At 41.7% G+C, this 18,903-nt stretch overlaps 1 protein-coding gene across 1 annotated transcript in view; it reads right to left on the reverse strand.

The window, feature by feature from the left end:
• The window catches only part of LOC118002000 (NADPH oxidase 3), a 55,932-nt gene that overhangs the window by 2,032 nt on the left and 34,997 nt on the right, over nucleotides 1-18,903 (reverse strand). The window contains exons 11-12 of the mRNA XM_034992215.1: nucleotides 12,625-12,771; nucleotides 7,912-8,036 (exon numbers count right to left, since the gene is read on the reverse strand). Of these exons, the coding sequence (XP_034848106.1) occupies nucleotides 7,912-8,036; nucleotides 12,625-12,771 (272 nt within the window). The remainder of the gene's footprint in view (nucleotides 1-7,911; nucleotides 8,037-12,624; nucleotides 12,772-18,903) is intronic.

Below are 18,903 nucleotides of genomic sequence, written 5' to 3' on the forward strand. Positions count from 1 at the left end.
TGAATGATAGATGGGTCAGGCAAAACCCTTCCCCGTAAAGAGTCACAGCTTGGCTTTGTGTCTGAGGCCCAGAGGTATCCCTGCATCCGTGTTCAAAGACGCCTATATGGGTGGTGATAATTTTTCCATTCGCGTAGGTGTCACCAAAGTGATTGCCCACTGGCCCATTCCCAACAGGCTAGAGTTGCCCTTTCGTTTGCAGTCGTAGTGACTGTTTGCGGGTCCTGAGGATCCCCTTTGATGCTCTGCCTTTAAGACTCCATTTCAAAGGGTTCTGACTGCTGGCGGCCAGGTGAACCACTGGTGTCCCCAGCCGTTCACAGCAACCCTGCCTCTTTTGAAATCGTGACCATTACGCTGCACAACGAAGTACACACTTTGCTGGATTCATGTAAGTGTCATGATTATGCAGTCGCCAAAAAGTCTCACAAAGGCCATTCATTATCTCCCTTCACGAGCACTCTGTGCCTTCCTGTCCCCGCACAGGGCAGCCGATCGCTTGCCTTGCTTACCCGCCTCGGCACTTGTAGTTTCAAGCGCGGAGCTTTCTTGTCCCGAATGCATATACCGTGGGGCTCACAGAGCCGAGAATCTGCACAGAGTGTGGAAGGCACAGATGCGGCAGCTTTTTTTTTTTTTTCCTTTTATGAGGCAGCGGACAAGTGCAACAGAACCCTAATGGGGTTGGTATAGAAAAAAATTCTCCTATCAAGTTTAATTACCCACGATTGCTTAGAATTAAAAAAAGATTCCCTGTAAAAGAAGTATAAAAACACAAGGCAGTATCCTTTGGTTTACAGCCTGCAAGCTGCAGAGCTTGCACATGAATGAGGACTTGGATCCAGGACAGCATTAGCGGCATCGATCAGTCTGGGCTGCTGACTTTGATGGGAAAAGGACAAATTTTACACGAGCTGCAAAGATGGTTTTAACATTAGCAGTATTATTTTTAGCTCTGATGAACAATAAGGAGAATCCTCCCGCTCCCCCTCTTATTTGCTAAATAACTATTGTGCTCTTTTCTGTAGGGTTGATGCATTTTTCAAAACATTTCAGCAATGCCATGCATGAAAGGCATCCAAAATGTCACCCACCAGGAGATTTCTGCTCAGCAGATATATGGGAGAGTGGGTGTGCCCGGGAGTAATCCCACCATCTTGCTGGATTCCCAGGTTCTGCTGCCTTGAGCACTTCTCTCTTTAAATTGTACGTTTGTTTTTATGTGTTGGCTTTTATGCTTGGTAAGTTATAACCCTGTAGGGGCAGACCCTAAACCCCATTTAAAAAAAATCAAATTACTTTATACCCTGAGTGCATTCTGCAAATAAAATCGATAAACAGAAGCTTCCCGTGGATTTATGGAGGCTTAGAAAGAAGACAAGGAGGGCTACAAACTTGGTATCAGACAATGGACACAACTTCTGGTTAATCTTTCCTAGCGAATGTTTTTCATTAGAAATTCCTCCAAATGATTCATCGTATAATTATATTTTGTACAGCACCTTCTTTTCACAACCACAGATAATAATTGTGTTGGCCAGCTTTTTTTTTTTTTTTTTTTAAACCCATCTCCCAGTTGATTTGTAGCAGCCTGCTCTGTGACTTCTCTCTGCATCTTAATTACTCAGTGGTTCATTAGGAGCTACAAAGTCCCTAACAGTGCTTGCTCACTGCTGAGAATTAACTTGCTATTCCCACCAACTCCATTTTATTTGGGAAGAATTAGGAATCTGGTCCCAGCTTCCACATCCTTCTCATGGTCCCTTCACTTGCTGATGTTGGCCACTGTGCTCAGCTCCGTGGGGGCACAGAGAAAGTTGCTGTCTTTGAGGATGGTCATGGTCCAATAGAAAATGAAATAAGAGAGAAATAAAAGTAGGTGACTTGTAGCGTTAGATGCCAGGGAATGGTAGGGCCATTTTTCTGCCCATCCTCTCTCCTCCCCTCTCTGATAAAACACAGGAATGTATACACCTTCATCCAGAAATATGCTCATATAGTTGCCATATCTAATGATTTTCTAGGTAAAACCATCAAAGATGCTTAGCAGAATAATGACAAATCCACTTGTGCTCACCCAACCTCCCTAACCTTTGCTACCAAAAATAGAGTAAAGCCAGTAATTTTCATTGAATCTTCACCTGACTCTAACTGGAGGGAGAGCTGGATGTCCTCTGGTGGAAAGGTACTATTGAAACATGCTAACGTTATCCCAGTCATAAGTTAATGGTGGCTTTATTTCTCTCATAAAGCTATAATTTGTCATGTGTGGGATTTCCACTTAGGTCTATTTCTTCGGGTATTCTGAACACTTTAGTCATATAACGAATGTAAAGAATATCCTATTAGATAGAGGGCCCTGTATGCTATCATCAGAATGTGACTTTCTCCAAAATATCATTTAAAAACATTTTGCACATATGCATGTACAAATGAGAATTGGAGAGTGTGCACACAAGCAAATGTGGTTCCAGATGGACACATTTACTTGATTTAGTATAAAGGTATTTTTACATTTCTGAAAACAATGGGTGGTCTAAAATACATTCCTGCAATATGGATTAGAAGTTCCCAATCATATGGTAAGTCGGCACCTTTCTCCCTCGTTGGGTTGGATTGAACAGTTCTAACAAATGGTAGTACTCTTCTGAAGTCTTTGTTTCTTCGAGATAAGAGAAACACTTCTACTCAAGTTTTGAAGAAATGGCCGAATCTTCAAAATTTTTATGGTCATTAATTACATAAAGTTTTACATCTACATGGCACGGGGAAGTTATTAGCAGCTAAGTCAAAAGTGGCAAATGATAAATACTTGGTGAAATGTTAAGACCAAAGACCAAAGTCCTATGGAAAATCATTTTATTCAATTAATTAAAAAACAACCAATCTGCAGATCCAGACGGTTGAGTATATGCACAATGTGTATGTATCCAAAAAGTAGCTGGATGTGACAAATATATATATTTTCATTCTGTGTACCTTCTTGGAAATGATTCCCTGATTTTCTGAATATTTTGTGAAAGCTTGGGAACAAGTCGAGACCGTTTACAAAAAATGAAATACAGCTTCCATTTTTGTGAAAGATACACATTTCTATAGACTAGGAAGACATGACTCTCAATGCCTGTATTTAATTAACCTACCGTATTCTAGTCGGGAGAACTGTTTTCATTGTTTTGTGTTTGAACTACTTTTCCGGGCTTGTCCAACATAAGCAATGTACAGCGAATGTCACGTGCCCGTGAGTTTGGGCCAATCAAAGGCTTACTTTCTATATATTCACTTACTAGTTGGTGATCTTCTTTTAAAACTATACTTGTGTTCTGTAATACAGCTGATAAAATTACAAAAATTAATTGCAAATAAAAACAATAGAGTACACTTTCCCATTTTTCTACTTTCAGTCTTTGATCACTTTTTAATTTTTTCCTCCCCTTTCCTTATTTGTATTCATTTTGATGCCCATCAATTTGTTTCTCTATTACTGTTATTTTTGCAATTTTCTGGTTCCTTTGGAGCTTGCACTATTCTCTTTGATCTGCTTCCCTTCGAGCTTTATTTTTGGTGCTGTTTTTCATGTTCTGTAAAAAAAATATTTTTGCCTCTCTTCCCTTTATTCTTTTGATTTAACTCCTTCTTCTTAGAACAAGAACAAACTCCAGCTTTGAGGGAACAGGTAAATGTTTTTAAAAGAGTAAGCCCTAAGAATCCTTGGCTTCGTGCTGATGAATAGAAATGGTTGAGAGCCTACTTCAAAGGCCCTCAAGAACAAAGAACCTTTTCTGAGGCCACTAACAAATCCACCAATTCTTTCTGACCCATCTTTGCCAAAAGATATGAGCTAATGACAGGAAAGACCTGTCTTCTAAGAGTAGCCAAGTAGGCTTGGGAACAAACATATCCTTGACATAATCAAGGAAAAACATACTGTTTATCTCTTTAATAACCATCTTGAGGAAAATTAACGTTACTCTGTCCTTTGTGCGGAACAATAATTGGATTGTGTGTTTCATTTATATCTGGACAAAGGCCAGGATATTGAAATACTTCTCAAAATTAGATTTTCTTGTTTAAAAATTAGATTTTATTGGCATTCTCTTTCTGAGATTTCTTCATTAAAAGCTTCATTAAACATAAATCTTCTTTTACACAGCAGAAAACAAAATTATTTTAAGGAGGTCATTTTAAAAGTCTTTTGGAAGGGGGGTGCTAAGCTGTCTACTGGTGACTTGTCTTGCCCAGGATCTGGCATTCCAAGGAAGAAATGATCATTGATCTTTGCCTACATGTGTCTTATATTAATTACATTGATAGTTGGAGCTATATAACAAGTTGTGTTCCAGTGTCTAAGGCTATTACAAATAGGCTACTTTTAAAATTTGGGGGCTAAGAAGTATGCTGTAGAGGCTTGATTTGGTGACAGTCTTAGGGGGCCTCTTTTGCTCAGGGGGAGGCGAAGTCATCCATCAGCTAATGTGCTGAAAAGCTCAATTGGGTTTTAAGTACATTTACATACTAAACTTTGATTACAGCTTCTGAACAGGAATGAGCACACTCTTCACAAGGGCAACAAGAGAAGTGACAACTATGTGGTTTTCCTGCCTTCAAACTGTTTCCTACTCCTCGTTCCCCGCATGCTTGGACAGACTCGCTTCCCAGCCACTACCCGACATAATTGCTCGGGCAGTGTTAGTGCAAACTCAGTTCTGCTCTCGGGTCTCCTGGTGCTGTTTCTGGCTCACACCTTTCTGAGGGAAGGATGATAATTAAATGGTTTGGTTTGAAAGGCCTTCTTGCCCACTGGGCCGTGAACTTCACGTGTAACAAATAAACAAATACAACGTGACTCGTCAATAAGGGGCAATCCTAACAAAGAGTGGTCCTATCTATAAGAACTCAGAGTAAAGATGTATGTGTCCTGTAAGAACCCTGCAAGTGGGAACATTCATCCTTTAATTGAAAACTAAGTGTAAAACATTTATCAGATGAGTAGATGTTTTTTTCCAAAAGGAGAACATACCAACAAAGAAAATCCTGGTCGTGGTTGTAACATATGAGCTTGTATCATTTTGTTAGTGTTCCACCCACCATCTTTTTAAAGAACTCACAGATAAAACGATCCAATCTCTGCCCCTGGATAAGTACCCCATGGATAGGAGATGAAGGGTGGTGACTTCAGGGCTCAGAGGAGGCTAGGGCTCTAGGAGTTGGGAGTTGGGACAGGACGTTGAGCAGATAGCACAAGGGAACCAGATTCTGAGGCTCTGGAAGCTGGGATGGGTTCTAAGCACCATATTTAGAGAGAAGATAGGACACTGGAACTGGATTCTAGGTCAAGTGTCAGCAAGAGTCAAGGTAAGAAACAAAGTGGAGCCAGCAGTTTTCAGAAGTGGTGCCTGGAGAGTCCCAAGGCCACTTGCCATGGGCTTGTCCAGCTCTCCTAGGGCATCTGAGGCTGAGCCTGAGGACAAAACAACTGTGTAGTTGGTCCACTCGTTCCCTCCCTTAACCCTGAAGTTAAAGGTTAAGCTTTTCTTGGCCTCTCTTGTTGGAAATCCTTTACTCTTAGGACAATTCAAGGTTAGGAGAAGGTCCCCACTACTTCCAATGGATTCATTCCTGAGCAGATGCAGGCACGGTGTGCTCAGGAATCCAGAGCCTCTGCAGTGAATGCTCTCAGTTTGGGTCTGGTGTTTCTCAGGCAGGCTGCCACAGCATAGGGTATAGAGGGTTGGTTCGGGGTCTCACAGGGCTGGAACTGGACAGGTTATGAACCTTGGACTTGGTCACTCCTTCCACACTCCGTGTCTCACCATACTTTCTTCAAACAGCTGGTCCAAGGAGGTCTCAAAAATTTAGTAACGATTAACAAAAAAGAAAATGGAAAAGTTTGAGCACAAAGAGAGTATTAGAAAAATGTAAAAAAGAGCAGCCAAACTGACCAAAAGTTAATTAATATTCACCAGAAGAGTATCTTATAGAGCAGAAAGCATGCAAGGGAATTATGGAAGGTTTCAGGACGCAATGACCCTGATGAGAGACCACAAAGCAACAGCACCAGAACTTCTGGGAGAGATGGAAACAGGGAATTAGTCAGAAAGACCCTAGTAGATTTTAGTTTACTCTTAGTGGTTCAATACCAATAAAGTGGACAGAAGAGAGGTCAGGCTATAGAAGATGTAAATGACATGATTAATCTGATAGCTATGAGTAATTTATATTAAACTCTGTGACTTGCAAATAGAGAATGTGTTGTCCTCTCTTCTGGATATGGTGGTCCTTTAAACTCCTGTCCATCTGAATTGGCTTCTTTGTCTATTTCATTCAGTTTCCTGGTTCTAATACAGTTCACGTCTAACATCTCCCACGTGTACATCTCCAGCCTGAACACCTCTGACTCCTGACTCATATTCACCTGTCTGCTTGACTTCTCCACTTGGTTGTATAACAGGCATCTCAAACTAAACATGTCAAAAGACCGAACTCTTGATATCCTGTGCTGGCAAACCTGCTCTCTCAGTCATCCCCAAATTAGTAAGCGTAAGTCCATTGTAGCTCGGGTCACACCGTTCTCCCATCTAATCCATCAATAAGCCATGTCAGCTCTACCTTCACAAAATACCAGCATCCAACTGCCTCTCAGTACCTGTACTGCTCCTAAACCAAACCACTACCACTGTTTACCTCCTCCTAGCCTCTCCACTTCTGCCTTAGGGCACTTATAATTTATTCCCTCACAACAGCCAGAGGTGGCCTCATTAAACATAAGGCAGATCATGTCACTCTTGTGCTTGAACCTTTGCATTTGAGTGGTTTCCTCTCTCAGAATAAAATCCAAAGCCTTATAATGGTCTGTAATAGTCCCCCAGTTATCTCTCCTATATGCCTTCTGCCCCTCTTCCTCTTACCCACTCTGTTCCAACCTCACTGGCCTCCTGGATCATGCCAGGAACACTGTCTGTTGCCTCAGGATCTTGGCACATGCTGTCCTTCTGCTCTTTCCCAGTTATCTATGTGGCATACTTCCTCACTTCCAAGGCCTTTCCTCAAATATGGAAAATATTCTTTAAACAAGGACAATATTAGGGCATACTGACTTTCAAGAGCCATAGATGCTGGGATTCAAAACAGAGACTGAGTTAGGGGACATAGAATAACAATGATAAATATTTGCATTAGTGCTTTGCACTTTATCAAGCTATGTATTTTTTGAATTATGAAAACAACACGGTGGCTGCATGGTATCGTTCATGTTTCTACAATGGGGCCCAAAAACTCAAACAAGCTACCTTGTCTAAGGTCACATAGCCAGTAACTTCTAGAATTAGAAAGCACAACCTTCTATTATTAAGTGCAGCTTACAGAGAAGGAGACTAAGTCAGTGGCAGGATACATAACCTGTCCAAAGTAAGCAGGTGGTTATGGTGGAGCTGGGATTTATACCTAAGCACTCAGGCTCCAGATCCTGGGTCTTTAGCCACCACATTAAATCTCTGCTTGGTCTTGGAACAATTTTTGTCTGCTTTGCTGAACATGTTAGATACGGTTTACAGTTGGACATAAGTGAATTCTCCAGTTGGGTAAGTTGAGATCAGCTGTGTTCACTGAACATTTCTTCAAGACCTACGTAGTTTAAGAAATACCATCTTTAAAAAAAAAAAAAAGAAATACCATCTTTGATTGAATTTAAGTGTGAAACATTTCAGCACAACTGCTAATTGTCAGATGTTGAAAGCCAGTCAAGCAGAGAGGTTTCTGGAAAACTCCATGACCACCCTTTCTAAGGTCGATGTTTTCTCCCTAAACAAAGTGCTCACTACTACACGTTGAGCAGCTCATGCCCTAGACTTTTCCACCTCAGCAGCAGCCTCCAGGGAGGCTCCTACAGGCAGAGGAAAGAGAACGCCTTACCTGGGGTGAGCGTAGGCCATCTGCCGGAACTCATTGCTCCAGTTAGGTCTTCCATAGAATGTTTTCTGCTTTAACCCCGTGATCACGTCAGTACTTTCATCCCAATGTAAAGCAATGTGAACGGCCTAAAATAAAAATTGTTGCATCAGGTGACATTTAGGAAAAAAAAAAAAAACAAAACACAACAGGAACCTGCTTCTAAATAAAAGATCAAGTAATTATGTTCATTTGTAGATAGAATACTCAAAAACATTTCTTCATGCAGCTAGAGATGCTTATCATTAGCATCAGAAATCACTGATTTTGCATTTTGGGATAGACATCATATCTCATTTATCTTTGTATTCTACCTTGGGCACTACTGAAACAAAGGGTTTGATGTGTGCCTGGGTGAGGTACAGTAACATGAACCTGGGAGGAATTTTCTTGACAAGGATTAGAGTAGTATGGTAAATATGGTTAAGGGACAGTAAGCATTAAGCTACTTCCTTTTTTCTACCAAACTGCTCAGAAATTAATCTCTGCCTCTGTTCCCACTCACTTAATATGAAACCTTAGGGATTTGAGAAGGGCACTGCCAGATTAAAATGATAGGAAACGTTCAGGAAGTGGTTGGATCTTACAGTCAGATCTACCTACTGGGTTGAAACGGTTTGAAGTGGACTGTCCAGGTTCTAGTGCTGGGAGGAGGCGGAGCCTGGCAGACAGACCTGGTGGCCAAGCACAGAGAGGGGCAGGATTGGAGCTCTGTGCCCAACAATTTGCTTTCAAATTATATAAAAGCACCCAGGTAAGTACTGATTGATAAATAAGAGCCTGGGGCATAGCACTGCCTACTGATGATGTTTTAGGTTGCTGAACCCTGGTAGCTACTTTCTTCTTACCTCCTGGGATTTGTGTGTTCTATGCTCACCCCTTAGACACCGATGCAGCTCTTGAGTTCGTGTTTCACAACCTTTGGTGCTCCATTTGCTCATGTCCTCTGACTCATCTTGCTCCTGACCAGTTTGGCTAACAACCCTGCTGGGCCAAACCTTACCCCAGGTAAGGCCCCAACAGACCAGCTGGTGAGGGTGGACGGTGGTGGAATCACAGAAGCCCGGGCTGCAGGAAGTTGTCATCAGGCAGGTCTGACCCCAGGCGGCAGGGATCCTATCGGCATGGAGTTTGGGAATAGGGGACTCCAGGAGAGCAATAGTGAGAGTACGGCAGGATCCTCTTCTTGGCCAGGTTTACCAAGACCGAGAGGGAAGCATGAAGTAGGAGACAAGAGCTCAGGGACAGGAACTGCGGCAGTAGTTGAGGACTGAGCCTTGAAAAGTGGCAGAAGCCCTGTTATCAGAACTGGAAGTCAAGGTCAGAGTTGTGTCAGCCTCCAGATTAGAGCAGCACAATTGTAGCCCCACAGCCCTCTTGCTTAACAGTAGGATTGACTAGTTTCAGCTGTGGGCAAAGAAGAAGGCAGAGGCAGCCAATTTACTTTTGACTAAGTGCCTAAGCTAATGACCAGCTCGGGCCTATTCTCCTTGGCTTCTCCACCAACCATGTGGCTGAACATTGTTTCTCCTTGATTTTATATGCATTATGAAATACTATTTCTTCTACTTCTCTCTGACTCTTCTTTTCTTTCAAGGACGAAATGTTAGATTTGTTTTCCTATGATCTGCTCCTGTCTCACAATGCAGCTGCCTTCCCAGTTTCCAGTCCTTTTTGGACCACTACTCCCCAAAGAACTTTCATTTTCATGGTCCCAGTGAGCATCGTCTACAAAGATGACTACTAACTTTCTCCCCGACACCCTCATCTTCCTGCCCGAGTAGAGTCCTGGGTCTTGAACTCCCTGAGCATATTTTTACGTAAATTTTTTTCTGTTCCTTCAAATTGATCATCATAGCTCAAGATGAATCTTCAAATACTGTGTGACTTCAACTTCCTTCCACATACAATTGTTGAGTGATTTCTATAAGCAGGCAGGGTACTACGAGTGAGCAGTACAAAAATAAAGAGAGAAGGTCTTTGCTTTGTGAAGAACTGGTCATCCAAGGGAGGGGAAGCCCACATGCATGACGTCAACGACATAAGTTAGACCAGGATCCTTCTTTACTGGAGATAGAAACAAAGTGCTCTTGGAGAAGTAGACAAGTTACACTGCTGAAGCCCCAAGTACTTTTGACTAAGAGAACTGGGGATGGCCAGGGCTTCAAAGAACCATTGCATGTCCTAGGCAGTGGGGAGGACAGAGGACATTAAGTGACGGTCAGGGAAATGGGACAGAGAGGGCAGATATGGAGGCATGCAAACACAAGGCATTGTCTAGTGGCTCAAGTGCCAGAGGCATGATGGAATTGCAACAGTTGGTTGCCAGCAGTCAGGAAGGGCCTTAAAGTCCTTGAGGAGAAGTTTGGGCATTATTTAATAGAAAAAAAAGGTCCCTTTCTACTTATGTTAGTGGTACTGTCAAGCTACCAATCAGTGATGTTCAAACATTTGGAATTATATTTGTTCCATATTTTTCAGCCCAGTGTTCAATTAATCTTCAAACCCTGTTGATTTGCCCTTCATAATACCTTTTCCATCTGTCCCTTCTGTTCTTGTCTTTCTGCCACTTTGAGGTTGTTGAATTCAGTTTAACAATTGGCTATTTCCAAAAAAGCCTTTTGATTCCTCACTGACAGAATGCACCAATTACTTTTTTTCTGGAATTCAAGCATCTAAAGAGTTTCAATGTGTCATGACAAAAATTTAAGAACACGTCAATTTTAATTTACTTGTATTCAGTAAAAAAGTATATCTTAAAGCATACTTTGAGAAGGGGCAGAGATAGGATGGGGCAGAGTTGTATTGTCACAAAATCAAACAGGGCCTCAGTCTCAAAACTCCCAAATGACTGGGAATTCTGAGATGGACCCTTGAAATCAATTCACTGTAGAAGCTGAAGAGCAAGCACAGTGCTCGAAAGCAAAAAAAAACCAAAGACTGTATCTGTACTTCATCAAATGGATCATTAGTCAAAAATCCCATTTGAATAAGGAAAATTTCTGTTTGGAAAACATAATTAACAGTATTTAATTCATTATGGAATATTATGCAGCCATCAAAAACCCCCCAAATCTTGCCATTTGCAACTACGTGGATGGAAATAGAGGGTGTTATGCTGAGCAAAATAAATCAATCAGAGAAAGACAAGTATCATATGATCTCACTGATATGAGGAATTCTTAATCTCAGGAAACAAACTGAGGGTTGCTGGAGTGGTGGGGGGTGGGAGGGATGGGGTAGATGGATGATAGACATTGGGGAGGGTATGTGCTATGGTGAGCGCTGTGAATTGTGTAAGACTGTTGAATCACAGACCTGTACCTCTGAAACAAATAATACATTATATGTTAAAAAAAAAAAAGAAGATAGTAGGAAGGGAAAAATGAAGGGGGTAATCAGAGGGGGAGACGAACCATGAGAGACTGTGGACTCTGAGAAACAAACTGAGGGTTCTAGAGGGGAGGGGGTGAGGGGTGGGTTAGCCTGGTGATGGGTATTAAAGAGGGCACGTATTGAATGGAGCACTGGGTGTTATACGCAAACAATGAATCATGAAACACTACATCAAAACCTAATGATGTAATGTATGGTGATTAACATAACATAATAAAATAAAATTAAAGAAAAAAAGATGTTTTAAGGCTCGTTCCCAAGGAACCTGTATTTCAAATTATCCCAAAGGAATAAATATTTAAGGCCGACTGCAAATAAGACCCTAAAAATTCATTTAGCTACTGAATTTTAAGCTAAGTCTTACCCAAAGGTACAGAGTCAAATTTCAGCAATGTCCCATAGGGCCTCTGTGTGTGTGTGTGTGTGTGTGTGTGTTTATGAGAGGGAGGGAGAGAGCAGGAGTACCCACTCTCAGGAACACATTCGTTTGTAAATTTAGTGATTAATATAAATCTTGGCTCAAACATACTTTCCTTAAAGTAAATATCAACAGGAGCAGCATACATTTCATAAACCTAGTGATTACTTCATTGTTAGCTTCCATATTTGGGGAGTTAAAAAAGATTTAAAAGGTAGTAGTTATCATTCAATATTATCAACCCTGAAATTCTACCCTAGTGCAATATTTTGATATACATTATTTCTGGTAAACACAACTTTACTATTTCATTGATACAATATACTGCAGAACACGTGCCACAAAAGAAGATCCTCTTGATCTTAGGTGAATGAACATATGTGCACACAATTTCTAAGAATGTCTTAAGAAAAAGAAATCTCTAGATAAATCATGTATTCATAATGATTATTTTCTATAGATGTTCACATACATCACAATACAAAATGTCGAATGTAAACACTTTGGCTTTTTTTCTTGCTAACTCTGAATAGCTCAAATCATAGAATTAGAACCAATCAGGAGCTGAACAAGACAATATAGCTGATCGGTAATATTCGCCTCATGTCAATAAAATGACAAATGCAACCTTTCGTGACAGAATTCTTCTTGGATTTCCATACTTGGGATTCTTTTATTGCTATGATTTGAATACCTCTTTCTAACCTGGTTTATTTTATTTTTCCTTCCTTTTTAAGAACATACACATAATTCTTTCATGCCACCAGATAACTATAGAGCTCATTATTGACACTGTTCCTCTGCTCTTTGCTCTATTATTAGATGACTTATGTAATACTGATTATTCTGAATCTTGTCAATACCTGATTTTCATCCCAGCCAGTAAGAAATATATGATAACTCAGAAAATGAGCTTTCCCTCGCTCACTCATAAGTGTTTCCAGTGAAAGTAAGAGATCAGCAAACCACTCAAAAGCCTTTGGATCCCGGCAAATCCAGTAGAAATACACCTGTCAAGAGAGAAGACAAGAGAACGGATCTGTCCCTCTTTTCCATAATGTGCTGATAATCACAGACTACTTTATCTCCATTAAATTATTTGAGCTCAAATGGGCACTTCTGCAAAATGACATGCTTCTCTCTGCCAGGGAACAGTCACACTGTGATTTCTTTTGAAAAATTTCACATCGTGTTTGAAAAAGTCCAGAGTGAATTCAGAGTCAGGAGTCTGTGGGCTGTTGCCAGTTTCATTGGATGAGGATCAATTCACCACATTCCTGGCTGTGCTTCTTTTGAACGAGGTTAATAATCATAACTAGCTGTGCCTTTCATGGCTCCCAAAGGGGGATAAACCATTAGACCAACCCCCTTCATCTTTACTCATGACCTAAGCTTGGGATTTGAACTCCCTTCTCCAGAGACCCCAACGGCTTGTGCAGTAATCCACTTTACCATCATGACTTCCAACTTCTGGAGGGTGGAGATTATGGCAACTGCAGAATTAAGCCACACAGGCCAGAAGTTTCTCTCATCCAGACATATCAGTGTCCAAGAAAGTGGGGGGTGTTGGTTATGGTTGTGTGTCAACTACTATAATGGAATTATGTCTAGGAACATTTTTTTTTAAACTCTCTGTGTTTAGCAAATGGCATGTGACAAGAAGTAGTCTGGGTTTGCTGAAATAAAGGCTTAGTTTTTGCGCTTTGAGTTTTAGGTAATTGTATCTAGAAGAAACCACAGGAGAACGATCTATTAATTCTCTTGATTTTTCTCACTCTCCTATTCCTTGCTGCTCACTACTGTCTCTTGCACCCCCTCCCCAAAGAGACTTCTGTATTGCTTAACAAGATCTACCAGGAGGCTGGCCTTGACCTCCGCTGGGAAATATCTCCTCCAAGAGATGGTGTATACTCCTGCCTCCCTTCTCCACCAGCCAGCCTGCAAGCTCACAATCATGATGAAAGTTATACATGAGATTTAATTAACTGATCAAGTTCCTGAGGAAAAAAAAAATTTACAGAATGTATTTCAAGGCTAAACATCTTGTCTATTTTCTCCAGGTTTGTGCAGGAGTTTATAATATTAACAGTCAGTAAGAGCAAAAGCTAGTGAGGATAAGACCTTTTCTCTTAAGAAAACAGATGGACATAGGGGAAGGGAAAAAAAAGAGAGGGAGACAAACCATAAGAGACTCTTAACTATAGAGAACAAACTGAGGGTTGCTGGAAGGTGAGTGGGGGATGGGCTAATTGGGTGATGAGGATTAAAGAGGGCACTTGTGTTGAGCACTGTGTGTTATATATAAGTGATGAATCACTAAATTCTATTCCTGAAACCAATATTACACTGTAAGTAAACCAACTAGAATTTAAATAAAAATTTGGATAAAAAAGAATTAGAGCCCAATATTGGTTGGACAGCTACAGCTCAGAAGGCATTTTCAATACTACTCCCAGCTCAGATAATAATCTCTAAGTGTGTTAACCCCCAAAAGGAGTGCTGTCTCTTTGCAGTTGTAAATCTGAGCCAATGGTTCCTTCTGTTGAACTCCACATGGCCCCCCACAAGTATAGTGATTGTGTTCATCCACTTGCTTTTTGACTCAACAAATATGTATTCTGTACTGTTCTCTTCTCTGGAAATTTAAGAGCAAACAGAAGAGGCAAAAATTCACCGTTCTAGAGTTTGTGTGTAGAGGGAGAAGAAAGATGGTAATAAGTAAAACATAGAGTACATCAGAGAGTGATAAGTACTATGGAGAAACTCAAAGCAGGCTGGAAAGGGCTGCAATACCGAGTCAAATGATCAAGGGATAGGAACATTTGAGCAAAGATGAAAGGAGGCAGAGGAATCATGGTTGGGGCAAGAGTCCTACAGAAGCAGTGGGGCCTCTGGGGAAGAGCCAAGGGGCCGGTGTAGCTGGAGCTGTGAAGGAGGGGAGGGCAGTAAGAGATGAGGTCTGACGGGAAGGCTGGGAGGTACAGATGTGGGGTTTGGGGCCATCTTAACTTCTACTCTGAGTGAGCTGGGAAAGCACTGCATGGTGTTGAGCAGGGGAGCAACAGGGTCTGAGGAAGGATCAGGAGGAAGGATCCCTGGGAGAATGGAGGCCAGGAGGCTGACTTTATATCCAATGTTGGTGATGAGTACTGCTACCATCTTGCTTTTCAAGTTCCATCGTGCCTAATCTAAATTATTCTTTGAAAACCTGAGCCCTCCTTTTGACTTGCTTTGCTCCCGGTGGAAACAGAAAATCTATTGACTGAATTTAATACCATTCTTACTGATGCACCTCCCCTTCCTTCCTGCTCTCAGTAGGTTGTTTTACCTAGGAACATTGATGGTGGCATTTGGATGAGAACAAACATCATTGATTTATTTTCTTTTATTTCTACTCCTTACGGGACGTGCTTCAAATACATTCATATAGGAACAATATCCCCATTTACTTTTTAGAAAACTTGTCAATTTCAAATCCAATCTCAATCACATCCTTCCTTGAAAAATGCCCACATCTTAGCTTCCTGCTCACACTGACCCTTATCCTTTCAAATAGAAATCATGCCTGTCCTTGCTTTCTTGTGGCTTAGCAGTGTGTCAGCCTTCTTAGGGCTTGCCAAGCCTTTTATACTTTTTACTTCCTTGTAATGGCTTTGTGTGTTTTTCCCTCTGTAATTGACTTAGAGGTGACACTGGGCAGCTTTGGTGCAAGAGGCAATGAAGGAACACTGAATAGGCTCAGAAGTGCTTCAGGCAGAAAAAGAAGAAAAGAGACTTTGAACAGAGAAAGAGGCTATTGACTTTGACTCTCTTTCATCCTAACGGTGAGGGACACTCACTGTGAAGGGACAGGGCAGTTCCACTTCTGCATTTCGTCCAGTAGGAAGGACCTGGTCACTGGTAGAACAAATATCCCAAACAACAGACTACACCTCTGTGATCTGCCCAACACTCGCCCCTCCTCGGTGTCCACAAATAAAAAACCTGAAATCATTCACCTGTCTAAAGCCTGGCTTCCAGAATTCTGTAGCTGATATCAGAGACCCCTAATACTTAAGGTTACTTTAAAAAGTTTTGTTAAACAGAAAGTCATCCTCCATCAAGAGATGAAAGTTCTGAACTTTCATAGCAACAAAGGTACTGGTTTTAGCAGGACTCATACCACACGTTTCTGTAGATCTAATGGAGTCCCAGATCTTTTAGGAGATGACTCCAAGAATGGACAATGGCTTTAGGGAGCTCTGTGTGCATGTGGCCTGTCACAGGTCTTCAGGTCACATCCTTCCTGGCATGGACCGCCATCCCAAACTCAGCCACCTCCACCTCGGAGGGCCTGGGTGTGAGCAACACGCAGTGCTGTGTTCTCTGTGAGTACCACCTCTTCCCCCATGCTCCTGCAGCTCTAAGAATTCTGCAGACATGCACATGGACCAGGTCAAGGTGATCTGGGGCCAGAAGGAAATGGACCTGTGCTACTTTTTGAGAAACAATTTCAGAAAATGAAATAAGAAAAGCTACTCATCTATTTGACTAGCAGAGTCCACAGATGCTCCCTGTCTCATGGCCTGGATAGGCATCCCCAAACACAGACAGAAGACACATCCACAGGTACAACCTGTGTTTCTTTAGATCCCAAATCCATTTCCTGAGGATGGACTGGGGACAAAAATATTTATTTATATATCTATTTATTTATGGCCCAGAACCTCTCCAAAGAAGGAAAATGTACATGAGGACACAGTGTTATGATGCAGAGTAATTAAACACTGTGAGTCCTTGAGTCCTCTAAGCTGTTCTAGACTCCCAGCTTCACCATCTATAAGCTGGGTAACTGGGGGCAGTTTTTTTAACTTGAACCTAGATCACCACGTATATAAACAAACAAACAAAACCACCTCTAGAACAACAACCTATGAGATTATTGTGAGGATGAAAGGTATGGTTCATGGGAGCATTTGGCATAATGTCTGACAAAGGCAGTAAGTTCTCAGAGCTCTTAGTTGTGATTGCTGCTCTCCTTGCTGTCGTGTGGAGGAGCTTACAGAATGAATACCACATGTTTATATTAGAGTCAGCAAGGGGAATCGTTTGCCTTACGTGGGGGTCTGTGTTCCCACTGGGCACTTGTGAATTATAGAGCTGGTGATCACTGAGAAGAGGTGAAGCCCAGCTTTATCCCCAGCACCGGTCTGGGAACCTCAGCATTGGTTGTAAGGGTGTGGTCCTGACAGAGGAATCCCTTCACCAGCAAAGCGCACTCCACGCTCTGTGTGTGCTAAACCCACAGGAGGCATTTTATGGGGTGCCAACATTGACCTTGACCTTGACCAATGCCTCCACCTAGGAGAAGGACAGTGGAGTTGCACTGTGACCTTGCCTCCTGGACAGTGCCCTCTGTTCCCCACTGTTATGAACTGAATGTTTGTGTTGTCTCCAAATTTGTATGTTGAAAACCAATGTGATGGTTGGTATTGGGAGGTGGGCCTTTGAGAGGTGGTTGGATTTAGAAGAGGTCATGAGAATGGGGCCTCCAATGATGGGATTAGTGTCCTTCTGAGAAGAGAAAGAGACCAGAGCTCTCTCTATCTCTGTCACATGAGGACATAGTAAGAAGGTGGCCATCTGTAAGCCAGAAAGAGAGGCCTCATCGAAACCCAACCATGCTGGCTCCCTGATCTCAGACTTCCAGCCTCAAGAACTGTGAAAAACAAATGTCTGTTGTGTAAGCCACCCAGTCTATAGTATTTCTGTTATAGCAGCCTGAACTATATGCTGTGTGCTAAGATATCCATGCTGTACAAAATAACCCAGAACTGACAGAAACTCCAAACAAGTAGGGTGATGGGGACTTTCCCCTGAGGGAATTGTGACCGTTTTCCAAAAAAAGAATTTTTCTCTCTAAAAAGATAAAGACTGTGACTGATTAGAAAACAAAAATAGATGTTTATTATCCTCAATAAATGGCAGCTATTATCGTCCCGGTGTTTTATTTTGTTGTTGTTGCAAAGGTCTTCCTGGATGATTATAATAGCAAACAAATTTTGGAGCAATTATGCCTTCTTATTGAGAAACTTCCTTAATGGGGCTTCCATGTCCCGTTTTAAGGAAATGTAATTATAAAACAATTTTTCTTTGTCAATTATTGTTAGTCTCTAAGACTTTTTCTTTAAAAGATCTTTAAAGTTAATTATTTCATGGCTGTACTACTGTTTTGCCCGATGAGGGAGGACTGACCTCGCTGGTGCCTCAGTTCGTTCTAAGTATAGTTAATAAGACTTCTTGGGCAACCAAAATGTTCATTAATAATGAAATCATTACATCAAGTGGGGGATATCCATGCTTCGGAATACTCTGAAGACACTCAATCAAATGAAGTGAATCAGTAGGTATTGACACGGAAGATGCGCTAAGCCATATTATAAAAGGCAACGAAAACAAAACAAAGTGCATCTTTCTCTCTCTCTCCCCCTACCCACATCTCTATTTATGTATAAATAAAATAGCACCCTGTATATGCGTATGGGTGCAAATGCATGGAGAAGGAATGGAATGATACACGCTCCACTGTTTAATGGTGAACCCCTAGAGAGCAGAGTGATGGCGGTGGTTAGTTTGGGGAGGAAGGCTGATGAAGGGACACCTTTTGACTGAGTATTTTTTTTTTAAAAGATTTTATTTATTTATTCATGACAGACAGAGAGAGAGAGAGAGGCAGAGGGAGAAGCAGGCTCCCGAGGAGCAGGGAGCCTGATGCGGGACTCGATCCCAGGACCCTGAGATCATGACCTGAGCCGAAGGCAGACGCTTAACCATCTGAGCCACCCAGGTGCCCTTGACTGAGTATTTTATTTGAATCTTTTTACAAGGACATTATACTCTTGTATGGCTTGTGTGGTTAATAAACCAAAATATTAAAACTATTAATACTGGTCACCTCCCCACAGGGCAATGGTGATGCCTGCTGGGGGACTGAAGTCTTTTGAGGCTGTCTAGTGAAAGATGGGGGGGCGCAGTTGTCTTCTGGAGGGCACATGTGGCCTTGTGTGCCCCAGTTCAATTTATTACAACACCGTCAGTGTTTAGCAGAGATGATCAATTCCAGAAGTAGCCAGAGCTCCAGTGTGAGGGAAAGGGAAAGCAAA

This window comes from Mirounga leonina, unplaced genomic scaffold (genome assembly GCF_011800145.1).
Source record: "Mirounga leonina isolate KUSES-001 unplaced genomic scaffold, KU_Mleo_1.0 Mir_56, whole genome shotgun sequence".
In the NCBI taxonomy this organism is placed as follows: Eukaryota; Metazoa; Chordata; class Mammalia; order Carnivora; family Phocidae; genus Mirounga; species Mirounga leonina.